This window comes from Crocuta crocuta, unplaced genomic scaffold, assembly GCF_008692635.1.
Source record: "Crocuta crocuta isolate KB4526 unplaced genomic scaffold, BGI_CrCroc_1.0 scaffold175, whole genome shotgun sequence".
NCBI lineage: Eukaryota > Metazoa > Chordata > Mammalia > Carnivora > Hyaenidae > Crocuta > Crocuta crocuta.
The window spans coordinates 2,018,609-2,038,472 of NW_027530988.1; the positions used below are offsets into that span (position 1 = coordinate 2,018,609).

At 46.2% G+C, this 19,864-nt stretch overlaps 2 protein-coding genes across 7 annotated transcripts in view; one reads left to right on the forward strand and one right to left on the reverse strand.

The window, feature by feature from the left end:
- OXA1L (OXA1L mitochondrial inner membrane insertase) overlaps positions 1-3,936 on the forward strand; it is a 21,620-nt gene extending 17,684 nt beyond the window's left edge. Inside the window, exons 4-11 of one of the 2 annotated variants that reach the window (XM_077770377.1) lie at positions 1,496-1,639; positions 1,847-1,932; positions 2,099-2,263; positions 2,444-2,548; positions 2,661-2,823; positions 2,908-2,988; positions 3,071-3,219; positions 3,840-3,936. In XM_077770377.1, coding sequence (XP_077626503.1) covers positions 1,496-1,639; positions 1,847-1,932; positions 2,099-2,263; positions 2,444-2,548; positions 2,661-2,823; positions 2,908-2,988; positions 3,071-3,198 — 872 coding nt within the window. In that variant the 3' untranslated portion in view covers positions 3,199-3,219; positions 3,840-3,936. Of the gene's footprint in view, positions 1-1,495; positions 1,640-1,846; positions 1,933-2,098; positions 2,264-2,443; positions 2,549-2,660; positions 2,824-2,907; positions 2,989-3,070; positions 3,460-3,839 lie in introns of those variants that run through there. The other variant, XM_077770376.1, reaches the window with a different exon arrangement.
- Positions 3,782-19,864, reverse strand: part of SLC7A7 (solute carrier family 7 member 7) — a 49,744-nt gene continuing 33,661 nt past the window's right edge. For all 5 annotated transcript variants that reach the window (XM_077770375.1, XM_077770371.1, XM_077770373.1 and 2 more), the window contains exons 3-10: positions 8,834-8,959; positions 7,991-8,135; positions 6,513-6,636; positions 6,089-6,192; positions 5,697-5,793; positions 5,019-5,168; positions 4,642-4,825; positions 3,782-4,296 (exon numbers count right to left, since the gene is read on the reverse strand). In XM_077770375.1, the coding sequence (XP_077626501.1) occupies positions 4,187-4,296; positions 4,642-4,825; positions 5,019-5,168; positions 5,697-5,793; positions 6,089-6,192; positions 6,513-6,636; positions 7,991-8,135; positions 8,834-8,959 (1,040 nt within the window). In that variant the 3' untranslated portion in view covers positions 3,782-4,186. The remainder of the gene's footprint in view (positions 4,297-4,641; positions 4,826-5,018; positions 5,169-5,696; positions 5,794-6,088; positions 6,193-6,512; positions 6,637-7,990; positions 8,136-8,833; positions 8,960-19,864) is intronic.

Below are 19,864 nucleotides of genomic sequence, written 5' to 3' on the forward strand. Positions count from 1 at the left end.
AGGAAGGGAGCCACTTAAGAGGGGCTCCTGGCCAGTGGGTGAGTTGGGCTGAGCAAGATGGTGCTAGCACAGTAGATGGAGAATATCAGAAATGGTGCCCACCAGCTCTTCTATCCCCAGAGAATGTTCCAACAGATCCCTGCCCTGCCAGCACGTGCCCTAAAATTAGTCCGTGGATCTCTTCCACGTGTAGCCCAGACATTTTGCTAACTGCTGCCTCTGCACTGAAACTTCAGCAAGTGAAGTGCTGTGCCCTTTAAAAGCAGAGTCTGTTTCCTACTGCACTCCAGCTCTCCCAGACATAAGTCTTGCTAGTTATCAAAGCCAGTTGTTGTAGGGGGCTTGTCTTCCCAGTGCAGGTCCCCCAGTCCTGGGAACCTAATTTCACAGGGAGAGCCTTTATGGTTATGATACCCTTCCACTTGTGGCTCCTGACTAGATCATGTCTCTGCCTCCTGCCCAGCTCAGAATGGGTTATTCTTTTATATCCTTAGTTGTGTAAGTTCTGTTCCGCTAAAGTTCTTTCTCAGAGATAGTTCTATATGTAGTTCATCTTTGAGAAGAATGTAAGCTCATGATCTTTCCTCCTCCAATTTGTCCCCATTGGGACCAAGGTCCTGTATTAGACACTTTAGACCTTGAAATCTATCCCTTTGGCTTTTGTGATCATCTTTCCTGATTTTCTTCCAGTCTTTCTGACCACATCTTTCCATTTCCATTGCCCTTGCCCTGTTCTCTGTCTCCTCCTTCAGGGCTAGTATTCTGTTTCATCCTTAGCTTCCCTTTTCTTGCCACTCCACATCAGCTGTCATAATGTTGATAAAGCCTAAGCCCATACCCCCCCCCCAACTACCACCACCACCACCCTCTTTTTTCAGCCCAGACCCTCTTGCTTGCATACAGCTACATAAACTAAATAGTATTTGTTGGAATGATCGGGAAATAGGAAGTATAAGAAAAGAAACTAAAGCAGTAGGCCACCAGATTACTTCCTACCTTAGGGATTTCTAGGATAGTGGTTTTCAGACTTTATTCCTGGGAGCCCCAGAGTTCTATAATGGTGCCTCTGAGAAAAGCAAAAGCCGAAGCTTAAACAATTCTGTAGCCAGACTACCTACTCATCCAGAGCAGCTTGATTTTATCTGTTAAATATATTGGGAGTACGCCTAAAAGTTGGGAATGGGGGTCCATTGATTATGGAAGACTAGAAACCACTGATCTAGAGAAGGATCTTCTATCACCTTCCTTTTGTTCAAGGAAATAAACAGTTTTCCTGGCCATTTGCTTACAGAAGTTAATGCTAGATATTGTGATGTCAGAGCAGAGGACTAAGCCTTGGAGGAGCTAAGTCACCCCTGCCCTTTGTTTTGGGCTCTTCTAGCAAAGGAAGGAGACTGGAATAAGAAAGACCCTTTCAGTGAAGACCTAAAAACCTACAGCCTTCGAGCTGCAAAGTTGCTTTAATTTAACTTCAATCCTAGTGTATGTTTTCCAGGTACGGTCCTTGCCCGATGCCTGGTGTTTCCTCTCATCGTGAAGGGCCAGCGAGAAGCAGCCAAGATCCACAACCACTTGCCAGAGATCCAGAAGTTTTCCACTCGAATCAGAGAGGCCAAGTTGGCAGGAGACCATGCTGAGTGTGAGTCGAGTGCAGAATGCACGTAGGAGAGGACCACATTTGCACTTCCTGACATTATTCTGAGGGAAGGGAACAACCAAAATCAGGAGTTGCTAGAGATGGGCGAGTTGGGCAAGGGTCAGGTAGAAATTTCATGGGCCAGATGGTAAGGATGGTCGCCCCCACCGATGTAACTTAACCCAACCATGAATTTCCCCTCGTTCACAGTTTATAAGGCCTCCTCGGAAATGACATTTTACCAGAAAAAGCATGACATTAAACTCTTTAGACCTCTTATTCTACCTCTGACTCAGGTAAGCAAAAACATTTCCCTTCTGATTTTATCCCATACCAAACACCTGCGTTTCCTGTGCCCTAGACCCCCCAAAAGTAGGTGGTGGTGATACAGTTTTCAGTAATGGAGTAATGAAAATATCCCCTTTGCGAAATGGTCCTGACACTGTTTATCCTTTGTACTAGGCCCCGATCTTCATCTCTTTCTTCATTGCTTTGAGAGAAATGGCCAACCTTCCTGTGCCCAGCCTGCAGACAGGTGGTCTCCTCTGGTTCCAGGATCTCACACTGTCTGACCCCACCTACATACTACCACTGGTAGTCACTGCTACAATGTGGGGTGTCCTTGAGGTAAGCCCAGGCTGGCCAAGTGCCAGGTCTGCAAAGTGGAGAGTAGAGGTAAAGTAGTTATATAGAATGGTCATTCTTCACCCCTTGAAGAAATAGAATTGATGGGTTGAAATCTGAGCCAGATTCTCTAAAATTGACGTGCATTTGCTACCTTTTTTTTTTTTTTTTTTTTTCTGGCAGTTAGGCGCTGAGACTGGCGTGCAAAGTTCTGATCTTCAGTGGATGAGAAATGTAATCAGAGTGATGCCCCTAGCTGTCTTGCCCATAACTATCCATTTCCCCACGGTAGGTCATGGCTTAGGAACTGACTCCAAGTTCTTCCACCTCACCTTGCCATCTCTCATCACGTTAGGAGCAGATGACAGCTTCTGAGTATTGTCTCTTTCTTTTCCTCTAGGCGGTGTTCATGTATTGGCTTTCCTCCAATGTGTTTTCCCTGGCCCAGGTGTCATGCCTCCGGATTCCAGCCGTACGGACTATCCTTAAAATCCCCCAGCGTGTGGTGCATGACTCCGACAAATTACTTCCGCAGGAAGGCTTCTTAAAAAGCTTCAAAAAAGGTAAGGGTCTGCCCTCAGTGAAAAGGATTGGGGGAAAATAGTCGAAAAATGGGTACAGGCCCAGCTGCCGCCTTCTTTACACAGGGTGGAAGAATGCTGAACTGGCACATAAGCTACAAGAGCGCGAACAACGCATGCAGAATCACTTGGAACTAGCAGCCAGGGGTAAATAACCCTTTCAGACTAAAGGTGGTGATTTGTTACTTCCTTTCCTTTGTTTGTTGAGATTTGTCTTCCTTTGCCCTAGGTCCCTTACGACAGACCTTTACCCACAACCCTCTGCTACAGCCTGGAAAGAATCGGCCTCCAAGCACCCCGAGTAGCAGCAGTGCCAACCCAAAGTCAAAGCAGCCCTGGCAGGACACGCTTGGCTGAGTTCTGTTCCTGCTCACACTGGTAGGAATGCTCTCTTCAAAGGCTAGGCCTCAGAAGAAGGTTTGTCACTGAGTCCTTGCCCCAGGCGTAGAAACTGTGGGGTATTGTACAGATTTTCATTGTATAAAAGTGGATTCCACAACAGGTTCTTAACACCTACATGTAAAAGAGCCAAGTGATCTTGCCATCCGTAGAATTACTACACCTCTGTACTATATGCTGCTTTGTGACAGTTATTAAATGGAGAAATGAACTGAAGAATAGATTGGTAATTGCTCCTGCCCATGCTCTTGGGAAGTGCCTCAGTGTTGTCACCTGACATTATGAGCTTAAACTCCTACCTCATACGTGGGTTTTTCCATCCACATTTATTTATCTTGGATCCTATAAAATACTTAAGAAGTAAATGTGCTCAATTTCTTAGTGATCATTACGAAGAACAAGAGCTGATATTTTAACAACCCAACATTTTACTAGAGCAACATAGGTGTGCTCTCTTTGGTTGCATCAGCCTCCAGCGGCTGATCTTAGGCTAGGAGGAACACTAAAAGCAGACACCTACCTAAAATGAAGCCACTCAAAATTTAGAACATAACCTTTTTATTGTCTAGCACCTGTGACAGTTTCATGTCTCTCTAAAGGTGACAGGAAGTTTGGAGCATGATTGGCCCTTTTAAAGGAAAGGAGTGAGTGAACACCTTAACACATGGGAATGTGCTACTAGGACAACCAAGCCGACACCTGACATGCTCCCCACCACAGTCTGCTATATTGTCCCTTTTTTTAAAAATCTGGAACAGTGTGTAGCAAAACAAATAAATTACTTTTCATCTCTCAAAAAGCAAGTTCAAAAATTAGAGGCACCTGTCCAGAAGCCTGGTCTTAGCAGCTTCAACAAAGAAGTATACTTTCCTTTTCATCTTCTTGGCTCCATCCAGCAAGAGACAAGAGGTCCCTGCTTTCCACATCTTGGAATTCTAGACGGTGTTTAGTTAGACTTGGGATCTCGTTGCTTGGGTATCATCTCTCTTCCATCTTCCAAATCCATCTCAGCAGCAACTGACATACATAGGACCTGGAGGTACCATGTAGTGGATGCTACAAAGAGAAGTGTGAGTCAAAACTGAGAAGAGGTCAGCTGAGCTCAAGTGGCACTGAACAGGGCTGGCCCAGAGGATAATTCAGTTAAGCCTTACCGTTAACAGGAAGGGCCAATAGCAAAGGTGATGGGGGGGAGGGGGTTGATTTGTGGAAAGGCCGTATAATAGCTAAGCCAGCTTGAAGATCCAGAGGTTTGAGGGGTGCCTGGATGGCTCAGTTGGTTAAGCATCCGATTTCATGATCTCTGCTCAGCTCTTGATTTCAGGGTTGGGAGTTCAAGCCACATGTCGGGCTCCACGCTGGGTATGGAGCCTACTTTAAAAAGAAAACCCAAAGGCTTACCCACAATCCTTCGGAGGCAATGAGGTCGCTTGTGTTCTGGCACTCTGATGATGAGGAAGTAAAAGGGCAATCCTGAGAGGGCAATGCCAATGCCGATGAGGGAGTTGATGGTATCACTGTAAAGCGGCACGGCCACCAGGAAGATTGTGCAGAGGCAGAAGACAATGGGGAAGAAAAGGCTGAGCTAAAGGGCATAGAGGAAACAATTGGACATTAGACAGCTCATGATAGCTACAGTAGCAGTTTCTCCTGTGAAGATTAGAGCACTGAGCCCTTCCATCCCCTGCGTCTCCCCACACCACCCCCACCAAATCCCAGGCCAAGGTTTCTGTCTTGCAAGAATCCCCTGGAGCAAAGGTAAGATGGAAGTGAGTTACCTTGAGGGGACGAGGCCGATCAGGTTCCTTCCAGCGCAGATAAAGCTGACCGACAATAGAGAGCCCCACAAAGAACCAGTAGCTGAAGCTGTAGTAGTTAATGAGCTGAAAGATGTCCTCCACACACAAGTAGATCAGTGCCATGATACCCTGCAGGCACAAGCCCAGGTCAGCTCTCCTCACAGCATTTGTCACTCAAGATACTGGGGTTTTTTTAAACACTTTTTAAAAATCCCTACGCCCAGTGTGGGACTCAGACCCACAACCCCAAGATCAAGAGTTGCATGCTTCACTGCCTGAGCCAGCCACATGTCCCCCTGCCCAGTTTCTCTTAGCCTAAAGCCCATCTCCACCTTTTGTGACCTAACCACTCAGATGCACTTTGTCCAAAAAGTGTTTCTTCGTGCATCTTCTGCCCCATAGAAGATCATTTCTTCCCTTAAACACTACAGCTCTTACTATATTGGCAGTCACTTCATTACAATATAATATATCCAGCATAGTAGATGCTGAATATATACTATATACCTTATCCTAGACCAGAGGAGGTTACCATTTTTTAAAGATCGTTTTTCTGTTAAACTCTACTTAGAGCTTTTGGGAAGCCAGAACAGTTGATTGTACTGTTGATGTTTTTCCCAGTCTGGCTTTCTTTCAGCTCCATTTGAGGTCACTTACATTGAAGAGCAAAGCAGGTACAGGTGTGAACCGCTCAACATGAATCATACAGATGGCATCAGGGAGATGGCCTTCTCTTGAGCCCACAAAGAAAAGCCTATTTGGGATAAGATGGGAGAGGCTGAGAAACTTGTGGTACACTGGGTATGGCAGGTTGATGTACTACATAGCCCTTCCTCTGCCATCCCCTCCTTCAGAAGGGTTTGAATTATATGGAATGGAGTTCAGTTACAGAGATTAGTAAGAACTGGAAGCTGCCAGTGGAAACAAGAACGAAGGGGTTAATATCATTTGGGGACCAGTGACTACCCTCTGGGTCCCATAAGTCCTACCTTTCCCTGCCATGCTCTTCATGATGTCCCCGCACACCCCATAAAAGACACCACTCTTACCTAGAAGCAGCCACAATGGAGGCATTGAGGCCACCAAAGCAGGATAATGCAACTGCGAATGGAATTGTCCAGTTGAAAATTCCAAAAATCTGGTCTGCAAAAGTCTAAGGGAAAGGAACAGAAAAGTGTCATTAGCAGGACCTAAAAAGGATGAAAGGTATGGGCAAGCGTGCCCCCAGATAGCCCCTGCCCTATCTAACTCTTCTTTTACAACCAGCTTGACAGGATCTGTAAGTTCAGTATCCTAAGCATACTTTTTTTTTTTTAATCTTAAGTAATCCCTACACCCAAGATGGGGTTCATACTCATAACATCAAGAGTCACATGCTCTACCAACTGAGCCAGGTGCCCTTAAGCATATTCCTTTGAAGGACCACCCACTTTCCCACAAACCCTCAGCCTTCTGCTAGTGAAAATCCTTTACCACAGCAACAGCATCACTGGCCAGGATGTCCCTCATGTCTAGCACAGTGTAATAAGCCACGTTGGTCAAGATGTAGATGATGGTGACGATGGGCATGGAAATGCCAATAGAGAGGGGTAGATTCCTGTCACCAAATAGAATAATTCATGCATTAGTCCGAGGGTCATATCCCCATTTTCTTTATTCCTTAGACTCCCACACCAATCCATGGCTGGTGCCTCCTGTGCATTTCCCCACTGCTTTTGCCTTAAAGTTGCCTATAATAGCGCCTGCTTTCTTCAGAGCTTAAAGGGCATCAAGGGAAAGGAATATCACATTTAGAGAAAAGGCTAAGCAGAAAAAGGATTAACAGAATTATGTCACAGTATAATAGCACAGGGAATGGGATTTTTGGTTGTTTTTTCACATCCAAAGCCTTTTAGTGTCAGGATTCCCTCCCAGGATTGTCAACATTGGGAAATTTGTATTGAGGTGGAGAAATCTAAGAGGGAATAAGGGAGGCAAACAGTGAAATCTAATGTCTCCAGAGAATAAGGGCGGTCATTAGGAAGAACAATGTGTGTATCTACGTAAGCAACCTGGGAACTATGTCCATTCCACACCCTTGCTCAATCTGAGAACCTTGTGTGCCATCCTAACCAGTGGCCAAGAGAAAGACACAAAGACAAGGTCCTCTGGACCAATAAAGCAATGACCTTTATGAGCATTCTTCACAGTGAAGGGGAGAGGGGTTACTCTCGGGTCATTCAGCTTCTGTCCAGTAGGTGGAAGCACCACCCAGGCTCAGTCCTGCTATTCTCTGCTCCTGGAATTCCAACACTGGATGTGTGCCAAGAGAAGTTTATTATTATTTTGATTTAAAAGTTTACAGAAACTGCATTCCCTCATACTCTTAGTTCCAAGAATCATTGAATTTTTGAGCCAGGAAGGGCTCTGGAGATCATATAATTCAACCCCCTCGATTTATACATAAGGAAGAAGGCAGAGTTGGCAGGGGACTCCTTCAAGGTTACCAACAAATCAGTGTAAAGACAGGCTCCAGGCCCTTTGACTCCCTATCCAGTGCTCTTGTCACTACATGACGATAGAGTAGTTTAGAATAACAAAGGTGAACCAGTATCATTCGATGCTGACACAATACCACTATGTCAGTATAAATTTGAGAAAGGAAAGGGTCAAAAAGGAAACAGGAAAGTTTTGGGGCATTTATGACCTAACGCTATCTATGTGGGATATGGGTGGGTGAATACCAAGGAACACCCGTGAGAAAGCATACGTGAACACACGGTACAAGCTGCTTTAATTAACATGAGAATGAACAAGCAGATGTAAAAAAGCCTGCTGTTGTGGACAAGGTATTTGGACTTTAGGCCTCCCATCTATTAAAGTCCGTCTCGGTGGTTGTGATACGCTGTTGGGCACACAGAACTTAAATGATAGCTATCCTTCTTGCTGTGGAAAGTTGGTGAGACACCTACCTCTCAGGATTCTTGATCTCTTCAGTGACATAGTTGAGGGTGTCCCAGCCTGAGTAGGAGAACAGAGCCGAATACAATGCCAGGGCAATGTCCCCCACTGCAAATGATGAACCCTCAAAAGAATTCTCAAAGTGAGTCGAGGCTCCTGGAATCCAGAGAACATGGAAAGACAGAAGGATTAGTGGTCCACCCTCACCTTCAAGGTGATCCAGTAAAGGACTGGAAGAATAGGACAGAAACAGCAAGTGAGGGGCTTAGAACACTTGCGGCAGCAAGGGTACTGGTAAAAGAGCAGGGACAGAAAGACCTCTACAGTGATGGGCTGGAATAGAGGGAACAGCATGGAGATCTTGACAGGAAGGACTGTGGTGGTTTTCTAGGGTAAGAAACCACCACAGAGCTGAAGGGCTGTAGAACAGAAGTGATGTGGTTCTGTCCTGCCTGTAAGCTGCCCGATTCCTGCCTATTTTCTGACCCCACAGGCAGCTGGTATAGCCCAGGTCAACAGAGTAGTGGACTGGGTGTTCCGACCTGGAAACTGGAGAGAGTGGATACGAGGGTCTCATTTCTGCCCTTGCCCACTTCCACAGGCAGAACAATCACAGCCACAACATTGGGCTTAACAGTCTGCGACAGCTGGCAAGATAGGCTTCGGGGTCAGTCTGAGTGCAAATCTCCACGAACTTACTAGCTAGGGACTTGGGTAGGATACTTGATTCTGTAGCCTGTTTCCTCCATCTATAAAATGGAAACCGTGGTGGCTAGCAAATGAGAATGACAAAGGGCACTTAAAGAAGTGTGGCTCAAAGAACTGCACAAAAGTTAGTCACTGTTCTGTCTTACCCTGGCCGAGTCTAACAATGCCTGCGATGATGACGGCGATCAATGCCAATACTTTAGCATAGGTGAAAATGTCTTGTACCAGTGTTCCCCACTTGACATAGGCACAGTTAATGAAGGTTAAGAGACCTGAAAAAAAAAATAATGATATTGATTGGTGTTCCTATCACCCAGAGAGCCTTAGATTCCCAAGCAATATTTCCAGTAGCGGACATCAAAACAGAGCCTTTGGCCAAAGACAGAAGTGTCTGGGTTCTGACCTGCTGTGTGTTTGACACCTCTGCCCAGAATGTCCTCACCATAACATTCAAAGGCGCCTGCTGAGTGTCTGTGTAGGCAGCACCACACACACCCTTAGCACTTACACAGGAGGAAAAACAAAGTAACTGGATTTGCTTACATAGAGAAGTGCTCACAGCAGTGAGAGGCAACTGGTAGCTGTACAGGATTAGTGATGTTTTCCGCTATTGGCTCTGAAAAGTCATGGTCTGTCCCAGCTTTCCACCCCTTTACCTCCTGATACGGGCTCCAGGATTCAGCACTCTGGTATTGTTAACCTTGACGAATCCTGTTGTGACTTATCCAATGCCTGGCCCAGCAGGTCAGGACATGTGGCCAGGGATTAGAATGGGGGCCAGACTTCCTGCTGCTGCCTGCCAGCTCAGCCGCTTGTTTTTGTACTTGGAAAGATTCTTGGAGCTGAGGTTCCCATAGAGTGGGGATAGCATTTTTCCTGACTGACAATGCAAAAGAGTGAGCCACAGAGGTCATGATCTCACCGTTCACGGGATCGAGCCCTGCATCAGACTCTACACTGATGGCACAGGAACCTCCTTGGGATTTTCTCTCTCGCTGTCCTTCCCTCCCTGCCTCCATCTCTCCTCTTCCTCTCTTCTTCCTCTCTCTCTCTCAAAAATAAACAGGGACACCTGGGTGGCTCAATCAGTTGAGCATCTGGCTCTTGATTTCAGCTCAGGTTACGATCCCAAGATCATGGGATTGAGCCCCGCATCGGACTCCACGCTGTGCGTGGAGCCTGCTACTTAAGATTCCCTCTCTCTTTCTCCCTCCCTTACGCTTTCTCTTTAAATAAAAAAAAAAAAAAAGGGGGAGCCACAAACATTCCTCAAGTCCTTCTACCCCAGCGTAAAGGCAACCCCTTTACCTGGATGAGCTTTGGGAAAGTTCATGGATCACCCTCAGAGCCAGGGTTCTTAACCTAGGGCTTCCACAATGCCTAAAATTCCTTGTAAATGGTTATGTACATATGTCCAAAGTATATGCACTTTTCTAAGAAAAGAGTCCATAGCTTTATGTCAGAATCTTGGAGAAATCCATTACCCCCAAAAAACGTTTCAGTTCACTACTTCAGAAAAAATTCAGGAAGGGAAGCCCACACATGCTGTGAAGTTGACCGATAGTCCCAGGACGTGTCAGGGAAGAAAGTCAAAAGAAATGATTCTGAAACTCAGCCGAATGTTCTCAATCCCCCACCAGCCTCTTAAGCAGGCAGGCAAGCACTTGGAGCACGCCTTCACGGTGGCAGAGAATCGTCTCACTGCACCTGCCTTCCCAGCTCAGTAACGAGCACCAGGAGAGGGCTTAACAGTTCCAAGAGATCCAAGGGCAGGATCAGAATCAGCCTGCCTTACCGCTGCGGAAAGTGAGGTCTGGTGCTGGGCTTGCCTGCTTCAGGCTACCAACATGGGAAGAAATACTCCTGTCTCAGCTCTGGCAGGGACATGTCCCTCGTTGTCCCTAGTCCCCCTATTTTCTTGTGTCCTGACCTCACCACACTGCCTCAGAAGCATCTTCGTCCTGAGAAGCAGGAAGGACCAACCTCAGAGGACAACTCATCTGTCTCTCTCCCTCCCACCCCCTCCTTTACATCCCTCCTATTCTACTGGCTGCCCGAGTTCTTTTCTGCTCTTCAGTAGAAGGGGCAGCCTAGTCTTAAATAAACACTTTCCTTTCTGCCTAATAAACAAGACAATAAACAGCCAAAGCTTATCACTAGGCTGGGCAAAAACTAACTCATCAGTGCTAAATTAATAATTAAAGACATGCATACAGTCTCCCAAACACCCTACAAAATGACCAAAGTGCCTTAATCTCACCTTCAACAATTCTTTCAGCTCTGTTGATCCTCCTCAGTCAATCACCCATCCTTTACTCCCCATTGGGCTTCTGTTTCCAGCCATTCAACAGCCTCAGGCCCCTTCTCCACCCTGTCACCCCTACACCTTACCCTTGGGCTCTGCTGCTGCTTCACCACACAGCAGCCAGATTTCTGATTAGAAATGCCAGGGACCAAAAAAAGGTGGGGGGGGGGCACCTGGCAGACTCAGTTGGTAGAGCATGTGACTCTTGATCTTGGGGTCATGAGTTCGAGTCCCAAGGTGGGTGCAGAGTTTACTTAAAAAAATAAAAAAAATATAGAAAGAAATGCCAGGAACAACCGATGCTGCAATATTCACAAGGGAATGGGGTCACCTCACAGAAACTGATGGTTAGCTCTCAGCTTAACAACCACAGTCACAACACCAGCCAGACAGGCTTCAGGGACTAATTCTGGTTCAGAGTCTGTCTGCAGCCTTGTGCCACAGCATCTGTTCTCAGCTCTGTCCAGACACGTGGGCAGGGAAAAGACAAATCATCATCCTTTACTACAACAAATTCTGAAATGAAAATACATGGATTGTTTGCATTTTAATCCCTACTGCTTCTCTACTTGAATTCCATACCCATCCATTTGCTTCCCCACCAGTTTTTCTTCCTCTCCGCACCTGACCCTTCTTTCTCAGCCACCATCTTGCCCTCATCCACTCTGTCCGGAGCACAGACATGGCTTGAATGAAGAAGGGAATCCTGTGGAAGGAAATGGAGCAGGGGAACTGCCTGAGAGAGCTGGCCTTACCCTCCCCAGAGTCCAGCTTCCTCCAGGGCCTCTTGGCCATGGGAGCAGGAAATGGGCATGACAGGCAGCACCGCTGACTGGGCTATTTGTCCTCACCCACAGCGGATACAGCTGACCGGAGACCCCAAAGCCCGGCCTAGTGCACTGTTCTTAAAGTGGAGCCCAACCTCCTGCTTCAGAGGCAGGGAAAGGAGGGGAGCACAGAGAGTAATATGGAGGCAACTACAAGCCAATCTCAAGGACAGAAATGCCCTACCCTCCTACGTCTAGGTGTAATTCCATCTCCACCCAACACTGGGCCAAGTCCACAAGAAGATGGCCTGAAATTACCTTGGACCCTCGACTCAGGTGCAGCTCCAGTCCCGCTTTGACCTGCTCTGGAGGAAGAAGCCACTCCTATAATCATCTAAAGAGATGCCCTGGAATGGTCGGTCATCAAACCCAACAGCACAGGCTCTCCTGGAGCAGAAGGCTAGTTCTAGCATTAAGGCCCAGCATCCACTGTAGAACTAGAAGCACCCACCTAGATTGATCCAGAACAACAAAGCTTGTAGGCCCACTCAGATCAGATGCCCAGATTTGCTTTATGTCCACACTAAACAGTCCCTGAAAAAGAACATTAAGCCCACAATTCTCCCAGCACCATTAGTTTTAAACACATAGAATGTAACACATGAAACTTAGGCCACTATTCAGCCTATTTTCTGCCTCAAATTCTGAGACTATAAAACCTCAATACTTTATTTATTAGACAACTCATTCCATATTTAAAGAGAGCAATAGCTCTTCCCTCCATTAAGCCAAAAACTTCTTCCTCACAACTTCTACCCAGTAGTCCTAGACCTCTTCTCTGGAATGACACAGAATCCAGCTAAACCTTCTTGTCATCAATGATTAACACCCTGTCTCCCTTGAGACTTCCCCCATTGAGGCTAGAAACCCAGTTTCTTCAACCTCTTATGTGACAAATGTCGCTTCCAGACCACCCACTCACCATTGCAGTTCCCTCTACATTTACTTCACTTTGTCAACATGTCCCTGGAAACATGAGATCCACACAGAACACTCCAGACATTTTTATAGACTGTGGGGTCTCAGTTTGAATTCATTGTCAACTACAATTCCACCTCAAACTAATGAGCTTTCTCCCTAGCCCCCTTTCGGGGCCTAAAAAGGGGATTTATTTTTTTAATCCTAAATCGGAGATCTTAACATTTATTCCTAGTAACTTTTCTCTGTACACTTTTAGACATCATTCCCATCTCCTAGAAATGGATTTTCCCCCTAATTTTATCAGGTAGTTCAAATGCCTTCAATTTGTGAAATCTGCAGATTTGATTAGCATACCTTCTGGGTCTTCCCTGAAGTCTTGATAAAAATGTTGACTAGATAGGCAGAGCCCTGTAGTCTATCATTATAGACCTTCCTCTATGCTGTCATTATTCTACAACATCAACCAAGAATCCACCAAACTATTCTTTTATCTAGTCCACCTTTTTCTACCTTGTCAACAAGAATATTGTAAGAATTTGCCAACAATGTCTCTGAAATGTGTATACACATGTCTCTGCCCTTGCAATCTAATGACACAATCAAATGATTCAATGAAATTTGCACGTATTTATAGAATGTTCACAGCTATACCACTGTAATTGTCAAAAATTAGAAATAACCCGGGGCTCCTGGCTGGCTCAGTCAGTAGAATATACAACTCTTTTTTTTTCTTTTTTTTTTTTTTTTGGTAAGTTTTTTTTTTTAATGTTTATTTATTTATTTTGAAAGAGTGCATGCATGTGCATTCAAACAAGAGAGGGGCGGAGAGAGAGAATCCCAAGCAGGATCTACGCTGTCAGCACAGATCCTGATGCGGGGGCTCAATCTCACAGACTGTGAGATCCTAACCTGAGCCAAAATCAAGAGTTGTATGCTTAACCCACTGAGCCACCCAGGCCCTCCTTTCTTTTTTCTTTTCTTTTTTCTTTTTCTTGAAATATACTCTCTATGCCTATTGTGGGGCTCAAACTCACAACCCCAAGATCAAGAGTCAAATGTTCAGGGATGCCTGAGGGGTTCAGTCACTTAAGCATCCAACTCTTGATTTCAGCTTAAGTCATGATCTCACGGTCATGGAATGGAGCCACTAATGGGCTCTCCACAGATCAGGAGCCTGCTTGGGGTTCTCTCCCTCTCTCTCTGCCCCTCCCTTGGTGTCTCTCTCTCTCTCAACATAAACATTAAAACAAAAAAAGTCGTGTCCCCTACAGGTGAGCCAGCCAGGTACCCCTGAGCATGTGACTCTTGATCACAAGGTTGTGAGTTCAAGCCCCATGTTGGGCACAGAGTTTGCTTAAAAACAGTAATAACTGTAAAAAAATAATAAACAACCCAAATGCCAATCAACAGTAGAGTGGCTAAGTAATACAGTGAAATACTAAGCAATAATATGACCTAAGCCAAAATCAAGAGTTGGATACTCAACTGACTGAGCCACCATGCCCTAAATAAGATAATTCTGATCAAATAGTGAAAGTTTCATTTTGGAGAAGTTTCTGGTCTTTTTTTTTTCCCCCCAATCCCTAACTGTGAGATAGTTCTTTTCCCTGAACTTTCCCACCATCTCTTTGCCAAAATTTAGAGTCCACCTCCGAGGAAATGCACCATTTCTTTTTCTGAGAGGTACAAACTCTGAGTAGGTATAGTCACTTTCACACTAGGATTCCACATTTGCCCTGGTTATGTTAAATTAATAATAATAAGACAACAACAACATCCTTATAGAGAATCACACTGATGCCTGTACAGGTTAAATGGTATGATGTCTTGGATAGGCTTGAAATAATCTAGTGGGGTGAAGGGGGTGGTTGGAGTATAGATGAAACAATGGTGATTAATCATTCATGCTGCTGCTTAAACCCTGGGAATTCATCATATTATTCATTCTAGTTTTGGATGTTTGAAGTGTTTTATGATAAACCTTTTTTAAAAAAAAAAATTGTAGAGGTACTATTTCTAATGGAATAAAATGGATTTTAGTGAAACGTTTAGCCTTATTTAACATTTATAGATAGGAGTCCAAGATCATCATTCCCAACCTTCTACCCTGTTCTCCAAATGCATTACTCAGCAACTTTTCCACTTTTATTCTTCTATATAATTTCTCACAGCATCTAAAATACTCAGATTTAGGAGCGCCTGGGTGGTTCCATAGGTTAAGTGTCCTACTCTTGATTTTGGCTCAGGTCATGATCTCATGGTTCGTGAGACTGAGCCCTGATTTGGCTCCACACTGAGCGTGAAGACTGCTTGGGACTCTGTCTCTGCCCCACCGCCACCAACTTACACGTGTGTACTCTCGCTCTCAAATATTTTTGGGGTGCGCCTGGGTGGCTCAGTTGGTTAAGCATCTGACTTCAGCTCAGGTCATGATCTCACGGTTTGTGGGTTCGAGCCCCGTGTCGGGCTCTGTGCTGACAGCTAGCTCAGAGCCTGGAGGCTGTCTTTGGATTCTGTGACTCCCTCTCTTTCTGACCCTCCCCTGCTCACGCTGTCTCTATCTCTCTCTTTAAAAAAAAAAATTTTTTTTAAAGGGATCTGTCTTTAAAAAATAAATCGTTTTTTTCATACCCAGATTTATACCTTCATCTGTGCATTTTTCTCCTTTCCTCTACAATTTCAGGTTAAAGCCACTCTAAACACATCTCTCCCTGTCTCTGAAATCTGCTCTATCCCTTACCAGGGTCTATCCTTCTGGTATCTTAGCATTTACAGTCAGGACTCTGCTCCAGATTCTCTTTTCTCTTTCACATGCACAGCCTCCAATTAGCAGAGATGAAAATGCCACCTGCCACTCAGTTCACTGTCTTGAATTTCAGAGTCACCAGGTATCCTCTGACTGGTAACATCATTCATCCCACAGGATGGCGAAAGGATAGTCATCTGTGGGTTCAAGTGATTCAGGCAAGCTCTTTGTGATAGGTTGCTCCAGAAAAACCACGTCTCTGTATTAGGCTGGTCTACCTACAGCCAGAGTCACACTCCCTGGGGAGCAGCCAAGCCTCTTAACTGGTTTGCTCAGGCCTACTAGTACCCAGATGTTTCCAGAACACTCTACCACCACTGCCCTTTCTGCACAAGGACCATCAGATGTAAGGTTTCTGAAAAAGCCTCAGTCTGTTGCCTAAACCCAAAAAGTTCAAGTCTTTCCTCTTTTTATCTGCTGTATATCTGTTTGTGTTTTCTAGAGATACCCTCTATACCTTAAATATTTTTCAGGGTACCTGGGTGGCTCAGTCTGTAAAGCGTCCAACTCTTGATTTTTGCTCGAGTCATGATCTCATGGTTTGTGAGACTGAGCCCCAAGTCTGCTTGGGATTCTCTTTTCCCCCCCTCTCTCTGCCCCTCACATGGGCACACTCTCTCAAAATAAACAAACTTAAAAATAAACTTTTCTTCCTGGCTTCCTTGATGGAGTGTTTCTTCCACCCTTCTTAGGTGCTATAATAGGTCTCAGACAGCAGATGGTCCTCAAGTTCTTTTACCTTTCAGGCTACAGAACCATTCTGCTTACTCAGACATCATGGGTGAGAGCTGTGGGCCAGATGACATACCGAGCAGAAACCCTAGGGATCACTGGATCAGAGTCCTCCTATGGTGCCCACCCCCCCTAGAACTCAGTCAGCATTTTGGTCACCATGGCCCTGCATGACAGCAACCAGGCGGTCTGTACCAGGAGGCCCTCATATTAAAGCACATTATCAGCTCCCTTCTCAAAGCCAGCTAGTCCTTGTCAGTCTAATCCCTACTGGTTTGTTCAGCTATGTATGGTTTGGGTCCTCAGCAAGGGCACCCCAAGCCTGAATGAGCATCAGAATCACCTGAGGAATGTTACCTACAGCCTCAGGGCTCCAACCCAGAAGTTCTGATGCTGGAAGCCTGAGGTGGGGTTTCCCAGAGGCGTCATGATCTGCCTGCTTTGGGTGTGCTGCTTTAGGTAATCACTAAACGAAATAATCACATACAGAACAGCTTTGATCAGAACAAGCCCAAACCCTTCCCTTAATCCGGTGCTCCTCTATCCTGGCTGCACATTGACATCACTTTACAGGCTTTAACAAAGTCAGCGCTCAGGCCCCACCTTGGCCAATGAAGTCAGAAAGGCTGGGGTGGAACCCAGGCAGCAGTGTGTTTTTGAGGCTCCCCAGGCAATTCTTTTTTTTTTTTTTTTTTATTTTTTTTTTTTTTTTGAGAGAGNGACAGTGTGAGCAGGGGAGGGCCAGAGAGAGAGAGGGAGACACAGAACCCGAAACAGGTTCCAGGCTCTGAGCTGGATATCAGCACAGAACCTGACGCAGGCCTTGAACCCCCGAACCGTGAGATCATGACCTAAGCCGAAGTCGAATGCTCAACCAACTGAGCGCCCCTCCCCAGGCAATTCTAAGGGACACTGACAACTGAGAACTTTTCCACCCAAGGCCCCCATCAGTACTCCTCAGCAGCAACTTTTCTACTTCCTCAGTTCTCATTCTCCAAGCCAATTCCCATTCTTCTAACCATTGGCTCAGATTCATTTGGTTGGGGAAATGAAGTAGGAGAGGAAGGGGCCATTAGCATTTTTCTAAAGCCCTAGGTGATTCTAATGTACAGACGGGGGCGGGGGGGTGGGAATCCCCAGCTCCTTCCCAAGCCTCCTTTAGCCTGTCCTCTCAGTCTCTCCTGAGGCAGAGAGAAAGAAGAAAGAGAAGACCAAGGGTGAACCCCCAAAGAGCTTGGAGGATCAAACCAGTACAGAGCTCTACCCTCTGCCTGCCGAGGAAGGTTGTGCAGAGGTTCATGTTGGCACCACCCCAGAAAGAACCCAAGGCTCTGACTCCAGTCTATGCAGTGTGGGACTGTGGGACATGAAATGGAAGCTTCCTCACCTCCAACCTTAAGTGGCTCTTGCGAAAACTCCTCTGACACAGTACCTAGCTGCCAAATAGAAAGTTCATAGGGCAAAAATCAGTTGCGGGCCCAGCATCTGGCTGTTCCACCTCATTAGCCACAAGTACATGAAGTCAGTGCTCTAGTATCAGAAGAAGCTGCACAAGGACACACAGCCAAAGCTCTCAGACAAACACGCAGAGATCCGAAGTCCCCTCCAGCCCACAAGCGGCTCCCAGAGACCAGGGGTGAGCTCTCTGCCCTCCCTTGCGCCTAGCTCCCACAGTGGGCCCAGCCCGCACCCAACCCTGAGAGCCAAAAGCACACAATGCCCTTCTTGGCCAAACCAAATCTGGAGGAGCTGCATCTCCTGTTCACGCATCCAGCTGCCATTTATTGAAGCACCTACTACGTGCAAGTCACTAGGGTCAAGCATCGGGGACACAAAGATTCTGCCTGATCCCCAAAGACCAGTGCTCTGTTCAGAGGGGCCTGAGTATGTGCTGCTGGCTGGCTGGCACAGTGTGGGCAGATCTCCTGTCAAGACAGAGGAAGTAAAATCTCCCATTCATGAAAGCCAAAACAAAACCCCAAAAAACTAGTCCAAAGTCACAGGGCAGGCAAGCACAGACAGGACAAGGCAGGAGCAGAAACTTCCAAATGGCTAAAGGCAGCGGAGGCAGGTTGGCTCCTGAGAAAGAGCGGTCAGGTGGAGCTGCGCTTGGGGCCACCTCTCTCTGACTCTGCCAAGGGAAAAGCTCCCCATCTCCAGCAAAGAGAAAGAAGGGTCTTAGCCCTCCTTTCTGATCCCTGTAACACTAACTGCTTTTAAGTTCTCCAAAGGCAGAATGAACAAAGTAAAGTTTTTAGAAATTAGTAAGATGCAGATGACTGAATAGAATTTGCAGTAGGACATACCATTTTTGACTGACAATTAAGTGTTAGGTCCCTTACATTCTTATAGGTATCATCTAACTTAATCTGACCGAGTAGGTATATCGTCTTTATCTTTTTTAAGTTTTATTTATTGAAGTAATCTCTATACCCCATGTGGGGCTCAAACCCATGACCCCGAGATCAAGAGTCACATGCTCTTCTGACTGAGCCAGCCAGGCGCCCCAGTCTTTATCTCACAACTGAGAAAACGGAGGCCACTCAGTCAATAGCCAGCTCCAAAGCTTGTATAAACTGCGGCACACGGGGTGCGGCCCTATTGTATGCAAGGATGTAGGACTGTGAGCCGGATGATCTCCCCCTGGGGTAATGGGGCTTCTGACAGCAGAAAACTGGAGCAATCCTCAAAGAGCTCTGAGAAGCCAGAATAATCAGTTTCAGGAGGGGCCACTGCACACCTCTCTGGTTAGGGAAAGTAACCATTTACAGCACCCTGGGCAGGACAGCAAGGTTTCTTCAGAACTCCTAATGCATTTATTTGTTCATTCATTCATTCAGCCAGCGAGCGAGCAAGCGTGTACTTAGCACTGACTGTGCTCTAGGCCTTGTACAGACCCAGTCCTCAGCCTTTACAGAAAAGTGAACATGGACAATTTTAAGAACTGGGTAATGGGGTGCCTGGGAGGCTCAGTAGGTCAAGCTCTTGACTTAGGCTCAGGTCATGATCTCACAGTCCATAGGATCGAGCCCCACATCAGGCTCTACACTGAGCAAAGAGGCTGCTTGGGAATCTCTCTCTCCCTCACTCTTCTCTGCCCTTCCCCCATACCCATACACTCTTGAGTGACTTCTCTCTCTCCCTAAAAATAAATCAACTTAAAGAAAAAAAAAAAAAAAAACCCTGAGCCTGGGGTGGCTTAGTCAGTTAAGCTGCTGACTTCAGCTCAGGTCATGATCTCATGGTTTGTGAGTTCAAGCCCCACATGGGGCTTTGTGCTGACAGTTCAGAGCCTGGAGCCTGCTTCAGATTCTGTGTCTCCCTCTTTCTGCCCCTCCCCTGCTTGCTCTCTGTCTCTCAAAACTGAATAAACTTTTTTTTAATTGTTTAAAAAAAAAAAACAACTGGGTGCTATGAAAGTCACTGTGAGGCAACCCATCCAAAGTCACTGTGAGGCAACCCATCCAGTCTGGGGCAGTGAAGGGGGTGCAGGTGGGTACCAGGACCACTGTTACCTGGACTGAGCACAGGGAGGCTCTGGGGTTGGGGGTTGGGAGGATGAATTCCTGGCAGAGAGGACAGCATG